Consider the following 21,557-nt stretch of genomic DNA (forward strand, 5'->3'; position numbering starts at 1 on the left):
AGCCATATGAGCGTAGTGCTATGTTTGCTGTGTGGTGCATGAGCCATATGAGCGTAGTGCTATGTTAGCTCCGTGGTACATGAGCCATATGAGCGCAGTGCTATGTTTGCTGCGTGGTACATGAGCCATATGAGCATCGTGCTATGTTTGCTGTGTGGTACATGAGCCATATGAGCGTAGTGCTATGTTTGCTGTGTGGTGCACGAGCCATATGAGCGTAGTGCTATGTTAGCTCCGTGGTACATGAGCCATATGAGCGTAGTACTATGTTTGCTGTGTGGTACATGAGCCATATGAGCGTATGAGCGTAGTGCTATGTTTGCTGCGTGGTACATGAGCCATATGAGCGTAGTGCTATGTTTGCTGCGTGGTACATGAGCCATATGAGCATAGTGCTATGTTTGCTGCGTAGTGCATGAGCCATAAGAGCGTAGTGCTATGTTTGCTGTGTGGTGCATGAGCCATATGCGCGTAGTGCTATGTTTGCTGCGTGGTACATGAGCCATATGAGCGTAGTTCTATGTTTGCTGCGTGGTGCATGAGCCATATGAGCGTAGTGATATGTTTGCTGTGTGGTGCATGAGCCATATGAGTGTAGTGCTATGTTTGCTGCGTGGTGCATGAGCATATGAGCGTAGTGCTATGTTTGCTGCGTGGTACATGAGCCATATGAGCATAGTGCCATGTTTGCTGTGTGGTACATGAGCCGTATGAGCGTAGTGCTATGTTTGCTGCGTGGTACATGAGCCATATGAGCATAGTGCTATGTTTGCTGTGTGGTACATGAGCCATATGAGCGTAGTGCTATGTTTGCTGTGTGGTGCATGAGCCATATGAGCGTAGTGCTATGCTTGCTCCGTGGTACATGAGCCATATGAGCGTAGTGCTATGTTTGCTGTGTGGTACATGAGCCATATGAGCGTATGAGCGTAGTGCTATGTTTGCTATGTGAGACAAAAAGAAACAGAGTTTGTCTCAAATGTCCATCTTTCAAAAAGGCAAAATGGAGCCCCTTTAGTCACTGATTGGCTGAATAGGACAACATGACAAATGTTTTCAAGAGGTCAATTTTCTTACTCAGGTTCAAAACTTTATGTAATAAGGTCCTAGCTAAATTTGGAGGAAACGGTGTGTTATTCCCTATAATGCTGGCAGACAAAAAGAGAAAATTAACTTCACTCCACTGCAGAATCATGTGTGTGAATGTACGGGTGAATAACCTGTTAGCTCTGTTCCGTTTTGCATAGGCAGCACAATTGGCATTAAGTGCATTTACTCAGTCCTTAGCATCAGTGCAAATGTTAGAACATCTGTCCTAACGCAACACAACATGTAACATATTACAAATACACCTCCTCCGCTCCCCTTATCCTTTCTCGATCCTAAAATCCCCTATCGTGTTCAGAAAATACTGTACGTTTTTTCACCTCCCCGTTTGAACTTTGTATGGCCTTTTGCTACTCTCTGGGTAGGGCCAGCGTTACATACACGTTTAAATAAAATGTAATCTATGGAACATAAAACTTTCATAATACTTTCTGAGCTGTAATCGCCCTATAAACACTAGCAGTTTACTTTCTTATCACATGACAAAACGGCAGCTTGTATCGCGTGCGTGTTACTAGTGTTTAACTTTGATGCAAGGTCTAATCTATAATATTAAAAACCTTATTTTTGTTAGCCTGTGAATGTCCGCAGTGCCTGCCCATGTAAATAAACAAGAGGTGTAATAATGTAATGTAACAGGCATGTATACTGTTCCTGATACCACCCCAGTGATCTGTCTTCCGCTACTGTGACAAGTCCAACGTGTATAGAATAGCTCCTCATTTTACTTCTTGAGTTTATCTAACAACCACATGGACGTGCACACAAATCATGTGACCTCCACGCAGGAATGAAGAGATGGAGGAGGAGGTGCGGTTTTAGCCTCCTTTGAAGCGTGAGCAACCTGAAACCCCAGCTCTACCCCTGCCTTCACCACTAGTTCAAGTGCTGTGACCCCGCGCAAACCACTTCATCTCTGCCTCGGGTTCCTTGCTCAGGAGTGCTTCGATAAGTAGGAGCTACACATCCAGCTTGGTTTTTTTCTTCATAATTTTTATAAACAGAGAAAACAAACGCAAGATCCCTTTGCCAGGCTCACTCATTCATGTGTGTGCTAGCTTTTAAGACCATGTCGGTTCCTTCTTTCCAGTTGTGGCAATGAAAACAAGTGTAAAGATATCATCCCCGCAAGATCTTTTGTTGTATTTTTCATCTGGCTAACAAAGTATTTTATCCACTTAATGCAAACATGTGCATATATAAAGCAATTGGCATATGATCTTGCATCAAAGTTAAACACTAGTAACACGCACACGATACAAGCTGCCGTTTTGTCATGTGATAAGAAAGTAAACTGCTAGTGTTTATAGGGAGATTACAGTTCAGAAAGTATTATGAAAGTTTTATGTTCTATAGATTACATTTTATTTAAACGTGTATGCAACGCTGGCCCCAGCCCGAGAGATTCCACCTGTGGAGTACCACAAGGATCATCTTTCTCCCCGCTAATATTCAACATCTACCTGTATCTACTTATCAGAATCATCAAAAGCAACAGCCTCAGCTGCTACAACTACGCTGACGATACACAAATAATCTTCAAAATACAAGACAACCCGGAAAGAAACTCAACGCTAGAAAACTGCCTCCGCGATGTATTTTTCTGGATGAACTCCAATTCCCTCAAAATCAACCCAGGCAAAACTGAAATAATGATTGTCACAAAAAATGGAGGAGAAAACCAATTCATCCCTTGGGCAAGGGAACTCAGGACTACCCCAGCACCCTCGGCGATTGTAAAAAACATGGGGGTTCTGATGGACAATAATCTCACGCTAAAGCCACAAGTAAACGCTCTCCTCAAGAAATGCTTCTTCTTCCTGCAATCGGCAAAGCGAATCTTACCGTTCTTATCGTTTGCCAACAAAACGACCACCATCATCGCCCTCGTCATGTCCAAAGTAGACTACGCCAATAGCCTATACCTAGGCATGCCTGAACGACTCCTAAAAAAACTACAATGCATTCAAAACGTGGCAGCCAGACTACTTCTGAAACTACCCCGAAGAGAACACACCGCACCTGCGCTGAAAACACTACATTGGCTACCAATAAAAAAACAAATAAAATTCAAAACAATGTGCATTACACACAGAGCAGTGCTGTCATGATGCCTACCCCCGGAGCACCAGGCCAGGCCCAGCACCCCCGGAAGCAGGCATCATGCCCTCGGGTAAAAGCCCAGCGGCCCCTTATAGGGGCTCTTTGGACTCAGTCCTGGCGCCTATGGCGCCAGGCTCATGTTGGACATCAGTCCTGGCGCCATAGGCGCCAGGCTCATAAAGGGAGGTGTTTTGTGCACTTACCTGATGCAGACCATGCTGCACGCTTCCGGCCTCCCTGAGACCTGAAAGGGACTATTTTTTCATAGGGACTATTTTTTCACTTGGGCGTGGCCAGGGAAGGATACATACCTAGTTGGGGAAGGATACATACCTGGGACTTCTTTGGAGGCTATTTAAGCCACGCCCAGACAGCAGCTCATGCTTCGCGTTGTTCTGCTTCCTGCAGCTTAACGCTCACCGTGTCTGCTCCTGCTCCTGGACTCCAGCCACGCCCGCCTCGAACCTGGAAGACCTGCAAGGAAGGAAGAGAAGAGAAAGGTGAAAACCAAAGACTATTTCAAACTTCTTACCTGCATCCGGAATCTTCTCGCCGGCATCCCTGAAGAAAGACTTCCATTTAAAAGCATCGCGTTGCTCACTGCAGCGCCACGCTTCACTCACCTGTCCTCGAGACATCTCCCGGCTCCATCGCGGCTGTCAGCATCGGACACCACATCTCTGCACCTAGGGGAGAGAGGAAGAAACAAAAGGTGAGCAGAAGGAACACAGAAGGAAAGCCTGATTAACAGCCATAATACTTACCGGCTTTTCTTCCACATTTCGGGTCGGCGCCGCCCCGTTGGCAGGTACCGTACCCCGGCCCCTATGGGGAAAGGACAAGAGACATTTCTGGGGAATGATAAGGACATTTAGAGGGATCGCCCTCATCACTACTCACCTCGGCAGTTTAACCCCTCGACGCATCGCCTTCATTCTGCACCTGAAATGAAGGACAGATCACAGGTTAGAAAGACAACATAAAGGGGGCCTCACTTGAACTTTGAACTTTCATACTTACGGCGCATCGCTCAGGAAAGTCAAGTGGATTTTGCCAGCGCCATTCTGAAAACCAGTGAAGTAACTGGACGAACGCGCGCCCCTGCACCAGAAGCAGGATGGAGAGTTCATCCTTCCAAACCATAAGGTGAGCTTAAACCGGGGTTTGGAGGAAGTTAGAGAGGAACGAAGGGGGAATGGGGGGAGCTAGCACACTATTCCGCAGACTGTTAACCCCTTTCTCATCTGCAGAAGGATATTCCTAGGGGCCAGGCAAGCACGATTTGGAGGCCCTGTCCAATCGGTGTGCCGGGTCCTGCGCATCACGCTAGAAGAGGCCACAGCAATCCAGACTAGACCAGCGCCCCAGTGGGAACCAGGTGAGCGTTACAGAACGCGAAGCCTTCCTACAAATTCCCACCCAGGCGCTATGGAAACTTCCGAAACTGACCAGATGGCCCAATTACTGGGGGAATTACGGGCCGAAGTACACGCCGCTCGTCAAGAGACTAGTGCCCTCAGGAGGGAAGTGATTGTAATAAAGGATAGAGCTGATGACCTTGCTAGACAGCTTTTGCAAGGCCAGGCTGGACAAACTCCTTTACCCGGTTCCGGGGGGAACCCCGCTCCTGTGGTTTCCAGTAACCCGGTGCAGATTAATCTACCTGGGAACATGCCGCTGGCCCCACCTGAACACTTTGCTGGGGACCCCAAACGATTCGCCGTATTCATGAATCAGTGTCGTTTGCACTTCCTATGCAGACCTGGGGCCTTCCCTAATGATCAGACCAAGGTAGCCTTTGTGTTGTCATATCTCAGCGGCTGTGCTGCCGATTGGTCAGTCCCACTGGTAACTCAAGATGACCCGATTCTTCGTGATTTTCAAGGATTTCAAACAAGCATGGAAAGGTTATTTGCTCGACACTCCCAGGGACAGGCTCTGGATGACGAACTTCTATCTCTGCGACAGGGCAATCAAGACCTTCTATCCTACATTTCAACCTTCAATAGACTAATTGTGGAAACTGGTTGGCCAGAGGATAAAAGAATCACGTTATTCTATCGAGGTCTACGCGGAGAACTTAAAGATGTCCTGGCACAAGTTGTAAATCCGCCCCAAGAATGCACTGAATATATAGACTTAGTGGTCCAATTGGATCACAGGCTGCAAAACAGAAAAGCAGATCGGTCCAAGTTTGAAACCCGGGTGTTGGCCAAGACCCACGCTAACCCCAAGGGGGCTGATGGCTTGGAGCCTATGCAAATAGGAGGGGTTAAAGGACCCCTAACTCAAAAAGAACAGGAAAGAAGACGACAGATGCAATTATGCCTTTATTGTGGGTCCTCTGGACACTTTCTACGAGATTGCCCGGTTAAGCCGCCCAAGAAGGTGGTAGGAGCCGCTGATAAAATCCATGGAAACTCTGTATCGGGAAACGACCACGCCCGGCAAGCGTAGGGGTCCGCTTGCCGAGCTTGAAAACTAACTCTCAGACCTCGCATTTCATTGTGCCAATGGTCCTCGTAGATCCGGAACAGCCTAAACGGTTGCATGCTATAAAGGCATACATCGATAGCGGGGCTATAGGAAACGATGTGGATCGAGAATTGGTCTCTAGGATAAACCTCCCTCTGTGTCCTAAAACCAACAAAGATGTCATCACCACAGTAGATGGAACCGAAATTGCCTCTGGACCAGTAACACCTTCCACAGCTGAGGTGACACTTGTAGGTCCGGATGGCCAATCGGAGGCAGTTGTGTTTGATGTAATCAAGGCTCCACAGTTTCAGCTTATTCTCGGAATCCCTTGGTTAGAGACACATAATCCTCGAATTGATTGGCGAGCAAAGAGAATAACCTTCCCGGATTGTGCACAAACCTGCTACCCAGAAAATCCAAAGATTAATCTAGCATCAGTAACCTCTGTGCCCGTGCAACTACCTCCAGAGTACCAAGACTTTCAGGACGTCTTCCAAAAAGGAACAGGCCAACACGTTACCTCCCCACAGATCGTACGATTGCCAAATCGATCTGGTGCCCGGTGCACAACCCCCTTGTAGCAGGATTTACGCCCTTACTGAACCAGAGAATCTGCATTTGAGACAATATTTAGATCAATACCTCGCCAATGGTTTCATTCGCCCGTCAAAGTCCCCGGCATCCTCAGCTTTGTTCTTCGTGCCTAAAAAAGAAGGCGACCTTAGAACTTGTATCGATTACCGCGCTTTGAACCAGATAACTGTTAAAAATCGTTACCCTCTGCCTCTGATCCATGAACTCCTTGACCAGGTGAAGGACGCTTGCGTATACACCAAGTTAGATCTCCGGGGGGCTTATCATCTGGTACGAGTAAAAGAAGGCGACGAATGGAAAACGGCCTTCCGTACAAAATATGGACTATTCGAATACCAGGTGATGCCTTTCGGGTTGTGAAACGCTCCTGCAGCCTTCCAATTATTCATGAACGATGTCCTTCGGGAACTCATCGATGTCTGTGTTGTCGTGTATATCGATGACATTCTTGTGTACTCCTCTTTGGAATCTGATCACAGAAAGCATGTCAGGGCCGTCCTAGAGAAACTGCGCCAGCACAAACTGTTTGCCAAGCTGGAAAAATGTGTTTTCCATACCACCGAGGTTGAGTTTCTCGGATTCATCCTGACACCTAAAGGGGTCCGAATGGATTCACGGAAAGTGGATGCCATCCTCAAATGGCCATCACCTAGTTCGGTGAAAGGTGTCCAAAGTATGCTTGGTTTTGCCAACTTTTATCGCAGGTTTATCCCGGAGTTTTCACGTGTGGTGCAACCCATCACTGCACTCTTGCGAAAAAATAAACGTTTTGAATGGACCGAGGAAGCCGAACAGGCCTTTCAGGAGTTGAAAGCTAAGTTCGCACCTATTTTGAAGCACCCGCGTCCCGATCTCCCATATATAGTCGAAACCGACGCGTCCAGCTTAGCCATGGGAGCTGTCCTGTCTCAGAGAGACCCTTAAACCAACCAACTGCACCCCGTAGCATTTTGGTCCAGAAAGTTCTCGCCGCCGGAGATAAATTATGCGATCACCGATAAGGAACTATTAGCCATTAAGTCTGCCTTTAAGGCTTATCGGCATTATCTCCTCGGTGCCCGGCATACCATCACCGTGATCACTGATCATCGAAATATACAATATTTAAAAACTGCCAAGGCTCAATCGTCTCGACAGCTCCGATGGGCTTTGTTCTTTGCTGAGTTCGATTTTGTAATCACCTACCGCCCCGGCTATAAGAATGGTAAGGCGGACGCTCTATCCCGAATTGGAATGGAAGAAATAAACACAAACTCAGAACCTGTGCCGATAATTCCCGAACAAAGAATTTTGGGGATAACCACTTTACAAACCCTTGAAGACATTCAAGCACGAGTGAAACAATTCCTGGACTCTTCAGCCTTGCAGGATTGGATCAAAAGGGGGTCTAACTTTTCAGTCAAGGATGGTTTACCTTACTTCCAAGGATGCTTATTTTTGCCAGAAAAGGAATTGCAAGAACTGGTTATTTCCCGTCATCATGATACCCTGATGGAAGGACATCCTGGCATTGCCAAAACAGAGGAAAAGGTTAAACGACAATTCTGGTGGCCTTCCTGGCGAAAGGATATTAAATCTTTCTTGATGTCCTGTGGAGTTTGTGCCCAAAACAAAGGTCAAAAGACAAGACCCGCCGGTCTTCTTCAGCCCTTAGACATTCCACCAGCACCTTGGCACACCCTGTCACTAGATTTTATCATGGACCTGCCCTCTTGTAATGGTTACAATACTATTCTGGTCGTGGTGGATTTATTTTCCAAAATGGCCCACTTTATTCCGTTGAAAGGATTACCTTCAGCCTTTGTTCTTGCCAAGGAATTCCTCGAAAATATCATCCGTTTGCATGGATTCCCGTCCATACTAGTCTCCGATCGGGGAAGCCAGTTTATTTCTCATTTTTGGAAAAAGTGTTGTCAACTGGCACAAATCGACGTAAGACTCTCGACCAGCCACCACCCACAGACCGATGGTCAGACGGAGAGAACAAACCAGACCCTTGAACAATATCTACGATGTATGTTGCACCAATCGAAGGGTAATTGGAAGGACATTTTATGGGTGGCTGAATATGCATACAATAACTCGATACACTCTGGAACTGGTCAGAGCCCCTTTTATACCCTATATGGACATCACCCTCGTACTTCAGACTTGGACTCACCTCTGAGCCTTGAAATGCCCGCAGTGGACCATTTGCATTCTACGATTACTCAAGCCTTCAAGGATGCAACTGCACATTTGCAACATGCGAAAGGGAAATACAAAAAGAATGCGGATCTGCATCGAAGAGAGGCGCCTCCATACCAAATAGGGGATCAAGTATGGTTGGCTACCAAACACCTATCACTCAAGGGGCCTCGAACTTTTAATCCAAGGTATTTAGGCCCTTACTCGATCAAAGCTATAATCAACCCAGTGGCAGTGAAGCTCGATCTACCAGCTAACATGCGGATTCACCCCGTTTTTCATGTGTCACTTTTGAAACCAGTGCACCCAGGAACCAGATTAACAAAGCCACCAGAACCGATTCAGATAGATGGGGAGCCTGAATTCGAGGTGAAGAACATTTTGGATTCTAAGATCTCAAAATCAAAACTTTTCTATCTAATTGATTGGAAAGGGTACGGGCCTCAGGAAAGGTCTTGGGAATCCAGTGATCACGTACATGCACCTCGGCTGGTAAAAAGGTTCCATCGGAATTCCCCAAACAAACCGAAACCTCCAGAAGGAACGACCTTGGGAGGGGCCTTGGGGGGGAGTGCTGTCATGATGCCTTCCCCCGGAGCACCAGGCCAGGCCCAGCACCCCCGGAAGCAGGCATCATGCCCTCGGGTAAAAGCCCAGCGGCCCTTTATAGGGGCTCTTTGGACTCTGTCCTGGCGCCGTTGGCGCCAGGCTCATGTTGGACATCAGTCCTGGCGCCATAGGCGCCAGGCTCATAAGGGAAAGTGTTTGGTGCACTTACCTGAAGCAGACCATGCTGCACACTCACCTGATGCAGACCATGCTGCATGAAGAACCAAGCCAAATGAGGCTTAGGAGGGACTATTTTTCTGAAGGAACTATTTTGTTACTTGGGTGGGGCTGTGGAAGAATACTCACCTGGAACTTCTTCCAAAGCTATTTAAGCCACGCCCGGACAGCCACACGTGCTTCGCGTTGTTCTGCATCCCAGCAGCTGAACGCTCACTGTGTTTGCTCCTGCACCTGGACTCCAGCCACGCCCGCCTCGAACCTGTAACACCTGTAAGGGAATAAGAGAAGAGAAAGGTGAAAACCAAGAACTTATTCAACCTTCTTACCTGCATCCGGAACCTTCACACCAGCATTCCTGAAGGAAGACTTCCATTTAAAAGCACCGCGTTGCTCGCTGCAGCTCCGCGCTTCACTCACCTGTTCCCGAGACGCCGCCCGGCTCCATCGCGGCTCTCAGCACCGGTCGCCACATCTGCACCTAGGGGAGAGAAGAAGAGACAAAAGGTGAGCCGCGGAATGGCCGCTGGGCTTTTACCCGGGGGCGTGATGCCTGCTCCCGGGGGTGCTGGACCTGGCCTGGTGCTCCGGGGGTAGGCATCATGACAACCAGGACCTAACTAAGACCTTCCCCAACAGCCCTTAGAACAAAACATAGAGAGGGAAAGGAAGCACTGCATCACGGGCCCAATGCAATGGGTGAGAAACAGAATGTTTCATCACTACACATGGTCCACCAATATAAAGCAGGAAGCACAATGCCCCACCACACAGACTACAACTAAACAACAGTCTCAAGGATGTTCACCCCACGGAAATCAAAGAATCTGTCGCGACAGAAGGATACGAACGTCTGAATACACACGTTCACCAAGACGGATCCACTAGGACAACACTTCAACTTGACCGCAACCCTGATCCACTCAAAGCCTTAACTGACCAGGGTCACACTAGATCACATAAGAATAGATATCACCCACCCAGTCACACACCTGAAGATTAGGTTCAGACGCACCCACCAATCCAAACTATACTCAATAGGATACAGTTGGATCAGCGCAACACCACCAAATTGAGTCGGCCACCAGGAACCAGCAACATCCGAACCCACAGCAACATCTGAACCCATAGGTATACAACTCTAACAGAATCATAAGTACCTGAACCTGGATACAGACCCCACTAACCCAACCCTCAATCTTCTGCATACTTAAACCCACACAAAACCACACAACCATCTCTCTCCCAGCAAACCGCATGCACTTTACCACACCGCATCAACAACACATAAACTTCACCCACAGCACTCGAGGCCTTTATCCGATCCGATACTAGCACCAAAGCCCAGCACTCGGTGTATACCGAGCTGAAGCTGCCAACAGCACACCACATCTCACACTCTCCTTCTCCCCTCCTCCCAACTAACCCTACCCCACCCTTCCTGTTTACAGATCCGGCACAGCGCCTGGGGACAAATTCCGTTGGTGACGGTGCGCTATACAAGTACCGATAACATAACATAACATATGCAATATTGTGCCAGCATTGCTCTCCTGGGGAGCAGAGCCCCAGGAGCATTCTCTTTCTAACCAACTATGTTACTCACAGTTGGCAATTTGGAATCCCTCCCTACACACATCAAACGACTGGCCTCTACAGACTCTTATATAGCACTGCCCCTCTCAATGCACCCTAGCACCAGGGGCATGTGAGGCTCCCATCCAATGACAAATATTTATTTGCAAGTGTTTGCCACCTTGAAATCCTCTGGATATTTTTGTGAGGTATTCGACCATCCGCACCTTGGCTGTGCGCTCCCATGGGCTTTTTTGAAATTTTAAATGGAATTGAATGATGGTAGATCAACCTCTAGAAAATGTGTGCGGCTAATCCGCACACATTTATCTATACTCACTGCACGACATACGCATAGACCTGTGTACTCTGGGAGGACACAGCCTACAGGCGCAGACCCCTGCTGTCATATTTAGTTGGGATCTGACAGGTGGAGTACACAATGCATCTCTAGAAGGGGAGGGCCAGACCTTCCCCCTGCCATGGCCAGCCAAACTAACAAAGGCTCTGCCCTGTCCTTTTGTTGAGCCCTGTAGCTGGTGACACCATTAGAAGACTGATCAGAGTTAATTCAAACAGGCCCACATGGGGCCTGGCTGCAGAGGCTATCAAAGGAGACAGGAAACCCTAGGGGTGTTTCTAGGTCTGGATAAGATCTGGGGCTAAGCTAATGTAGGGCCTGTCAGGACTTGGGGCTAGCTAGCCTTTTGGTTGTAGCCCCTGAGCTTCTATCCGGGGCTACAACTAAAGGACCCAGGGCTATAGCCCTCTGAGCTTCCCCCTAGCAATGTCTCTGGGAAACCCCAACACCCTTTCATATGCAGTGTGTCCAGCTCCCGCCCTCAGTATCGATTGACAGTGAAATGTCATGTCTGGGACTGCATGTTTACAGTAGTCATCCCTGCTGGGGCACCCCATTCAGAAATTATGAGTATATGGTTTGCCAGAGCCAGAATGTCTGGTCTCCCCGCAGCTTCAAGGGAGGCCTGCTGCTTTAATCAGGAACCACAGAGAGCTCCATTAATCAGAGAGACCCTTTGATCCACAACAGGCAAGAAGAAGGGTGGGACTTAGTTTTACATATGGTTAACCCCCGCCCCTTAACTTTTCTGTTGCAAAGCACTCTGGTTATGACTTCACGCACACAGGAAATTGTTGGTGGGTACCCGGGATTGGTCCCTGTGATCCATTTGGCTTTAAAAGAGGGGCAAGCCCCTCTTTTGGCAAATCATCTGAAGACTTTGCAAGGAGTAACAAGAATAACTCTGCATTGGGCCCTGGCTGAAGATACAGTATACCTTATATCTTCCGCCAGTGAAGGAAGCCCAGGATGTCCAAGGTGGAAGCAAGACCCCTCCCCTAAACATCTCCCAGGGAACAGAGGAACATACCAAATCCAGAGGACATTCCAGCAGCCCAGAACCAGTAACCAGCCAGCACACAGCATGCCCTGCTAGGCTCTGCAGCAAGCTTCACAGGTGGGAAGTGTCAGAGAGTCTCTGAACCCGAAACCAAGGAGAGGGAAGATGCCTGCAACACACTCCTCAGCTTTGGGCTATCCGCCTTAAAGGATTACACAAGCCCAGTGAAGAAGCTAGGAGACGTGCCTTGACGAGCATCTACCGACACCTACCTTAAAGGACATTTTCGAGCCAGTCGAGTCCCTCGAGCTGTAACCGACTGCAATGCTGACTGTTGTTACGCCACAGTCACTTAAAGACTTCTGAGACTCCTCGACCAGTGCTTCAGAACCACCGACCAGCACTGAGACAACAATTCGCGACGCCGAGGCACCATGTAGGCCAGCCTGCAGCTATCTGTCCAGCTACGCTCACTGAACTGTTTGCTGCCTGATACCGGCTGCTGTCTCCCATCTTGAACTCTGTCGCAGAAGCTGCAAAGCACCCTGAAGCTGACTTGACCCTATCAAGCACCACAAACTCCTACAGCACAAGGTACATTGTGGTTCTATCCCCCTGGTCCTTCTCTGAAGGCCCATAGTGACAGTTTACGACCCATTTCTCATTTTGTGCTGAAACCAAGTATCCTTGCATTGTTGTGATTATTTACTATACGAACTACCCTCCTGACAGTATCCAGAGTGCAACCCTTTTCCTTCTTTGAAAATGTCTGTCCTCTGCATTCCTTTACAGGGTGGATTGCATTTCGTGGTGTGCTAGAACTGTCTGCTATGATGATAATAAAGTATATATATGTACACAAACTTAACTGGAAAGTACCTTTTATCATTGGGTAATAATTGAATTCTTGCTGTGTTGCAACTAAGCAACGATCCACAACCTTTCGGAGATAAGCCTGCCCTTCCGTCCACATTACCAAAATTGGAGAAGGAGGCTTATAATTTGCTTGTGTTTCCAATCTGTTCGGATCCCTTCTGGTGTACCAGAGGTGTGGGGGGATTGATGGTTTAGAAACCGATATTTATCTCTGGACCACTGATGCCCCGGAAGTTGATTTGTCACAGTTTTGGCCGGCATTTCCCATCAGCCCCTTCCATAAATCAATGGTGGGGTATCATGGGAGTTGTAGGCTGCTGCATCTAGTGAGCCACAACCTGCCGACCACTGCTCTATTCCCTTGGCACAGGCCACCTAGAACCTGACTTTCTCACACTACCCGGGCTCTTCTGAACTGCACGCATTAAGACAACAGCAAAGCTACCTTGCTTTTTCCTTCTCTCCCCTCTACTCTAACTGAGTCGCCTTGCTTCCAGAAATATTAGAGACCCTGGAGACCATGCAAATGGCAGTGGTGCATGTTATTATTCTCAGTAAGATTACATAACATTGCACAGTCATGATATCACTGAGTTGTACTCTGACTGGTGAGCAGCATGCACTTTGCATGTTTGAATCCCGTGTAAGGACAGATTTAGCCTTTCATCCTCTGAGGTCAGTAAATCAGGAACCAGTCACTTTTTATTACAGAGCTTAGAATCTGGAGGAGTCTGACTTGAAGCGCTATATAAGAACATGTTATCATCCTTATGACCACTTACCTTCGTATTGAGCTTGGCCACATCCAGGAAGTTCATCTTGTTGAGCTTTCTCGTGTTTTCCTTTTCCTTCTGGGCCAGATCTCTCAGGGTCTCCTTGATGTTTCCTCTGGTCTTGCTGGAGCTCCACAGGATGGGGAGCGTTTCGTACGTTTTGATTTCCGCATTTAGCGATGCGTCGTAGTGCATGCTGATCTTGTTGAAGGCATCTACACAAACTGATCACACAGAGTATATAAGCTTTACATTTCCCTGACAAGACTCGAGGAAATGTGTCAACTGTTCACCTCTCCCTTAGAGTTTCAAAATATTTAAAGTTTACCTGTACATTTTTAAATTAAATTTGGTGTCTACATTTTTTTTAAATGTTTTTTAAATTCTATTGTAAACGTTTTTATTAAGATCTTATGTGCAAAACGCATCTTCGCAAAGGGGTTTATGGTCATTGCATCGAATTCCTTGCATCTAAATGCATTTGCATCAAATTTTTCAATCTAAACAATTTGCATCAAATGCATTTTTTTCTTATTTTTTTGCCCCCCGACCCAAACACCTGTTTTTTTACCCTTTAACATCCTCCTGAAGAAAAATTAACCCTTTACCCCTAAAAGCATGCATCCGATGCACATTTTTTAGATGGAAAAAATTTGATGGAAAAAATTCGATGGAATGGCATTAGATGGAATGACCAGATACCTCGCGTAGGCATTCAATCATCGCTATTCGGACGTCTTTGGAATATGAGAAAGGCAAAACACCTCTTTTTACACAAACAGACGTATGAATACTCATTCTGGTGACCGAGAAATTTGGCAGGAGGGTGGATTGTGTAGGGGTGAGTTTAAACCCTGACCCAATTAGTGCCAGCCTAAATTGCGGTTACATATATTACTAAAAGACATAAGAAACACATACATAAAGGGTTGTTTACATATAGTTTGTTCAACAGGTATACATCTATAGTGCTTTACTGTGATTACTGCACCACTGTGCTTACCCTGAAGCATTTTCTGCAGGGATGCCTTAGAACTTTGGGGCAAGAAGAATGGCGAGGTCACCCCTGCAGTGACCGGATGGAGGGACCTGCGTTTCTGGACAGAGAGAGGGCTAGAGATAAACGTAAGACAGTAGGACAGGGAGCAGTCAGGTGGAGTGTGATCCCTGAGGGGGCGTGGCCTCAAGCTCGCACCCCAGGCCTGACGGAGAAGCTGGGCAGAGGCACATGATGGGGAAGGCTGTTGGCCAGCCCAGTCCTTGACCGTGAATGCCAGCTGTGGCCTAGGGGAAGGCATGTGGAGAGCAGAGATACCGGAAACATAGTACAGTGTGAGCGGGAAAGGCCAGCGGAAACTAAGTCCTGGGCCTCATCTCTCAGGGGAAGCCCCACCAAGCAATGAAAGCTAGCGCTTTAACAAGCCAGACAGGAATACAGCCATGGGTTGCGTGAATGATGGATATGAGGGCTGTAGGAGCAGGGGCCAGATGGGGCGGGGTGTGAAGATATGGAAACCGGGCCGTGTAAGTAGTGCGGCCCAGAGAAGAGAGGTGAGCCTTGGGAGGATCTTCGAAACAGGCTGAAGTGCGCAGCTTTGCATGCCCCCCTCTCTTCATAGTTCTGGGGCGCAGTGGAGTGCTGGAGGCGCCCTGAACAGGGACTGGCACGCAGCCGCATGTGCTGGGGCAGTGAATGGGCAATGCTCATGTGATGCGCTGTATGGGTGCATAACCGGGATGCCCATTCGTGCCAGGGTGTCCCCGAAGCACCGATGGCACAAGCTTCTCACTGAGCGAGGTTTGCCCATGCTGCAGCAGTGACTGGCACATGGCTACCGTGAGCCAGCATGTGGATATTGGGCAGTATAGGAGTGTGCAGGTCATGAGTCAAGCTGCCCCTTACAGTAAGACTGCGAAGGACATTTCATGAACACTGCCTACATTTTTGTTATAGTGATGCCGGTCCCAATGGTTGGCTGCAGCAGCTATTGGTTAGTATCAGGGCTAAGGGTTGATTCAACGGGGTTAATAGACTTGCATGTTAAGACAGACATAGTGGTGAAAGTCCCATGACAGAGAGTGTGGTAAGAGACCTGCTGTAGGCCTACCAGATAGGTTGGCTTACCCTGGTAGACTAGTATTAAAGGGGCGAAGAGTGGTGGGGACTTTCCAAATGGGAAATGACATGGGACGCTGTGGTGCCCAGTGTTTATTCAACGTGTTACAATATAATTGACCCCTGGGCTGAAAACACCTTTTGTGTGGCGAGTGTCATGGTTTTTCACATGATAATGTAGAAGACAGGGAACACTCAGTATAGTAGGTTTGGGTCTATTTGACCTGAAACATTTGACCTAATCACATTTGATCAAATTTATTTGACCTTTTTTTCGGTCTAAAATGCGGGGGGAAACCCCCCACAACCCTCCCACTTCCCCTCAACCTAATCTATAAACGTACCCACGCCCATATACATATTTAATTAAATTTGACCGAAAGAAAGGTCAAAAAAATTCGATTGAATATTTTAGGTCAAATGTTTTTAGGTCAAATGTGCTAATACTGGATAGTAGCCCATCTCCTGTTTTATGTTATCTTCATAACGAGGTTGCCTAAAATTACTTTTCTATTGCAGCTGGTCTTGGCAGAGGGGATGTACTACTCCCCCTGTGGTCTGGCACCAAATGGCAGCTGGCGGGTTAGGGCAAAATCCCCTTGGCTTACATGAAGATGTTTAAGGAGCTCTTCAACGTCCATGAGCATGAGCAGTCCCACCCGTTTTCTTAATCATATGTACAAATAAATAATAGAAAGAGGCTCCCCAATAAGGTCACAGATTGAATTCAACTTGCTAGATGTGACAGGTCTATTATCACACCGCTGATTCCATCAGGCGTATGAAATGGTCACAGATGGGTGTATTTAGCAAAATAGAATAGTGAGGGCTGAAAGGGATTCAATTAAACATGATCTTTCTATTTTGCTAAAGTCACAACAAATAGGACAGGTATGTCCAGGTGTGGGTCCCGAGCTTGCCATGCCCAGAGACCTAAGCTACACCTCACTGATGATGGCCAGTGAGCCTGAAACATGTCTGAAGTTGTTTGTGTGAAGGGAGATGACCTAGCCACTTGGTCTAGATACCTGATTTTGGGGTGGAAGCAAGCCTGATTTGCATATAGTATTTCCCCTTTCTTTTTTGTTTATTAACCTGTTAGGGTTTTTTACAAAACTGTGTTGTGGCGAACTTTTGAAAGTTGGAAGTTGACCCAGGACTCACGACACCACTCTCGAATTTCCTTGAAGGTCTCTTACTGAGGTTGCAGGCGATGAGCCAATGTGGCTAGCTTTTACCAGAGCTACTTCGAGAAATTTAGCTGCCGCTCTGGACCATCTAGTGGAGTCGCCTGCAATTAGACGGAACCATATTGTCTCTTCGTCGAGTGTAAAAGGGCACGTGATGAGTGGTGTCAAATAAGCCCTTCTTTCCTGCGCCAGTCCAACACATGAAGTGAGTAGATGACGAACAGATTCTATTTGGTCAACTAGGCCGCAGACCCGGCAATAAGAAGAATTAGCCAGCGCTCTTTTGGCCAAAATTTCTCTCGTGTGCAGAAGATTCCGGCGGGCCCGCAGGAGAATTTTCCTCAACTTTTTTTCGGGAAATTTTTCAACGGAACCTTTGGGCGATTGTGAGTGAGTGGCAAGTCTTTTAGGGATTTGTACGTTAGGATTTTTTCATTAGTACGTATTTCCCCTTTCTGTAATGGCTTGGCAAAATGAAAGACATTGGTCAGGAGGGTTGCCCAGAGCATCATCAGGGGTTATGACTAATTCAAAACGTTCCAGCCCTCACGTTTTCGGTTTTGCTAAAGTCACCCTGAGTAGACAGGTATGCCCCAGTGTAGGTCCTGAACTTGCCATGCTTAGAAAGCTAAGCTACACCTGGCCAACAAACCTGAAATATATCTGGGGTGGTGGTGCAGGTTTCATGCTGAAGGGATACCACTTTTAGGGTGGAAGCAAGCCTGATGTGCATATGGTATGTTCCGTTATGTAATAGCATGACAGGCAGAAAAGCAATGGTCTAGAGGGTTCCACAAAGCAATTCCACAGGTCATGATTAATTCGAAACCTTCCAGCCATCACCTTTCCATCTTGATAAAGTCACCTCGAATGGGTCGGGTATGCTCAACCGTATGTCCAAGTTTGCCATGCCTAGAGACTCAAGCTACACCTTACTGCCGATGTCCAGGGAGACTAAAATATGGGAGGGGTTGCATGTGGTTTTTGTGATAAAGTGATGTGTCCTATCAATGCTGGTTGGACTGTCCCTTTTGGGGTCGGACTAAGCATGATCCGAATAGGGTCTTTACCCATCTGTAATGGCATGACAGGGTGACCAATGGTCTGGAGAGTTCCCTAGAGATAATGAATAGTTAAAAATCTTCCAGCCAACACCTTCCTGTTTCACAAATGGTTGGAGCCTGCATGCATTACCCTAGCTAGAACCAGAAGGGATATCCAGCGGATATCAAGAAGCACTTTCATCCAATGAATGAGGTGCGTAACTAGTTAGCATGGAAGAGTCTCGTGCGTTATCGGAATTAACCATACAAATCGCTCCACCATCAACGGCCATGCACCACCACCCACAGAATCGAGAAAGAGCTATCAATCTGTCAATCCTTTCCATGCATTACCCTAGCAAGAACCAGAAGGGATATCCAGCAGATATCAAGAAGCACTTTAATCCAAGGCCCTGGCTGAAGGAGGTGCCAAATGCAGAGAAGAGAAATTGGGTGAGCTCAGGGTAACAGGCAGTCACTGATCTAGAGCAGAGTCAGGTTAATCCTCTTAGAAGTATTTCAATCAGCCACACCGGCGGAGACTAGATACCAGAGAAGAGATGCAGGAGGGATACATTTGCCACACAGAGGTCACACCCATTCATTTACAAAATTGTTCCCCAGGCGAGCCTACCAGATTAGGCTTTGCTGCAAGAAATAGTTCGCAAGCAACGGAGAGCATATTGGCACAGTAGGAGATTCCCTAAACTAAGTAAGTGTTTCCTGAATGATATGATAAGATATGGCATTTATAACATGCCTACACACAAGTGTTTCAAGGCGCAATGATGAGAGGAGAGGACACGTTTAAGAGATTCACTTACAACTGCTTCCCTATTTTGGTGCCTTTACATAGAGTCTAGGTCCCCGAAACACATCCAACAGATGACAATGGGATTTTTCATGAAGATAAAAGGGGCAATGTTTACCCAAGCTTTGCCAGAAAATAGGTAGACTTGACATACACTCATCAGCTACTCGGAGGTGAAAGTAATGAACAGGGCAATGGACATGAGTTCCTTCCAATATGTTAAGACCTAGACTGACTCTTATTAACGGCAAAGCTGTATTAATGAGAGGAGATATGAAGAAGGAAGAAATAGTAAACTCTTCCTCTAAATGTTCACATCTTAACAACAGCCACTGGCCATCCATCCAGACACTGCAGGAACACACCTCCTTGGATATTCTCTACATGCACGAAACACCTTGCAGACCCCATCCACCACACCAGAAATCTCTATTCTATTCACGGCATGGGGCAGAAATGATCGTCAGTAATGGACGGGGGATATAACAAAGGGGGCATAGGCTTCTGACAGCATTACTCTGTTACCCTCCTACTAGGCACATTTTCTCTTTGTAGCAACTTTCCCTCCATTTCTATGGACCACCAGACTTTTTGCTTTTCTTTGTACTTTGTCCTGACTGTTTCCAGTGAAATGAAGCCTTCAGCTTCACCCCACTGCACGTTTGCTCATTGTTATGGGGAAACTGACCAGTCCTTAAGTCTGTCAGTACTGGGAAACTATGTTTCCCTTTTCTTTTTACATTGTAACTATTTTTTGGGTAACGCTTTATCATTGTACAATGCATTTAATAATGCAGAGCAATGGAGTTTCTTTTGTATGACCCTAGGTCACACTCAAAGGTTTTTTGTGGTTATTTTAGATGTGCCTAATGGCAAACTGGTGGCAGCAGTTACTTTCTGATGATTTTTACTGTACTTTTTGTTAGCCTTACCACATTTACTGCATTTGGCTACTAACAGTGGCTAGCATCCCAACATGGCTGTGCCATAAGGTTTTTTGTTACTTGCCCATTTTGTCCTATTGCTTTCTTCCTGCCTTGCCAGGTCAGGAAAATCCTTTTATGGTCACACACTTGCCTGGGAAAGGCTAATGCAGGGCCATGTGCGTGTGTTCCCAGGAAGTGGGCTGGGACTGTCTGGTCCCAATCCACAAACTGGTTTCTGTATGTCTAGAGAGTATGCATGAGCTACAACATCAGTGGTCCTGATTGGACCACTGCCGGGGTGTGTGTGTGAGGGGCAGATATTCCATTGTGTGAGCTGAGTTTCTGTCTCACCTGAGTTTCTGGATAAGAAGAGGAGTCCTGCAGCCATGCACCAGAGGTCCTGGAGAGACCCTGTGAGGAGCCAAGTATCCTTCCCAGCTGCGAAGCTGTCAGAAGACCTATGGACCCGTCCTAAAATGGCCTGGCTACCAACATTTGCTGCAGTCTCGGTGGAGCCATGTCTATACAGTGATCTTTAAAAGGCCTGTGGTGGTACTTTGGTCCTTGGAGTAGTGGGAACAACCATTCCCGATGTCTGTTCAGTGCCTAGTCATCTGGAGTATTCAGAGGTGTCCCCGGGACCATGCTCTAGACTGACCAACTCCAGTTTGGGCTACCGTGGTAGAAGCATTGTAGTTCTATGTTTTGGCTTGGAACGTTGGAGACCCTCAGCTTGATCTACCAAAGTCCATCCTGCGATGTTTCGTGTGTTCCAGCTTCAATTGAACCGGAGATAGGAGGCCAACTGACCGCAAATACTGTGTCCCCTCTGGTTGCTGTGCGTTGACAACTTTCATCAAAACCGGCTTTCCCGCATCTGGTCCAGTGCCTAGAGTAGTGCTGCATTTGTGTGAGACGCATTCATCAACAGGAACAGGTTGCACCAGCTTCTGAATCCAACCGGGACATCTCTTGCACCCGCGGCTGCTAGGCTCTTGTGACCGGAAAGAACAGCTGGAAAACTGACCTCTGATGACCTGCCAAGTCTGAAGAGAAACCAGAGTATGGGGGGTGAGTTACAGCAATACTTACATGTGCCCGCCCCCCTCCCTCCATCTCCACCTGTAAAGGTTTTGAACACTTTTGAAAGGTTTTACATTTGTTTGGCTTTGGCAAAACCTGTTGCCAAAAGCCCTTTGAAAGCTGGGAACAGTTTTCTTTGCTACAATACATCCTATTCTGACTTTTGGAACCTTTCTTCCATCCACAAAATCCTCCTCCAACACAAAATCCTTATCTGCACCCTGTGCGCCCACACCCGCAACTTTAGACCCTGAATTGTCATTCTTGCGTCCTTACCAGTATGCTTAACATAAATTGATCAAATTATCATTATTTATAGAGTAACAATACAAAGTATAAGCCCATTTGAGTGAGACTTTCTCTATGGACAGTGTTCAAAAGTGATTTGCTTAAGATCACACAATGAATGAAGAGTGGAATCTGGGGATTTGAGCCCCGTCTTCCTGGTTCCATAGGTCCAATTGAGAAAGCTGGTCTTTATGTTCTCCTATTCCATCCTCAATATTAGAAAAAAAAATGTGTTAAATCTTTCTTTTCCTGTACAGAAC

At 47.1% G+C, this 21,557-nt stretch overlaps 1 protein-coding gene across 3 annotated transcripts in view; it reads right to left on the reverse strand.

Moving 5' to 3' along the window:
• Positions 1-21,557, reverse strand: part of LAMB4 (laminin subunit beta 4) — a 933,969-nt gene that overhangs the window by 124,544 nt on the left and 787,868 nt on the right. For all 3 annotated transcript variants that reach the window (XM_069629159.1, XM_069629158.1, XM_069629160.1), the window contains one exon: positions 13,850-14,064. In XM_069629159.1, the coding sequence (XP_069485260.1) occupies positions 13,850-14,064 (215 nt within the window). The remainder of the gene's footprint in view (positions 1-13,849; positions 14,065-21,557) is intronic.

Source organism: Ambystoma mexicanum, chromosome 12 (genome assembly GCF_040938575.1).
Source record: "Ambystoma mexicanum isolate Mex_15411 chromosome 12, UKY_AmexF1_1, whole genome shotgun sequence".
NCBI lineage: Eukaryota > Metazoa > Chordata > Amphibia > Caudata > Ambystomatidae > Ambystoma > Ambystoma mexicanum.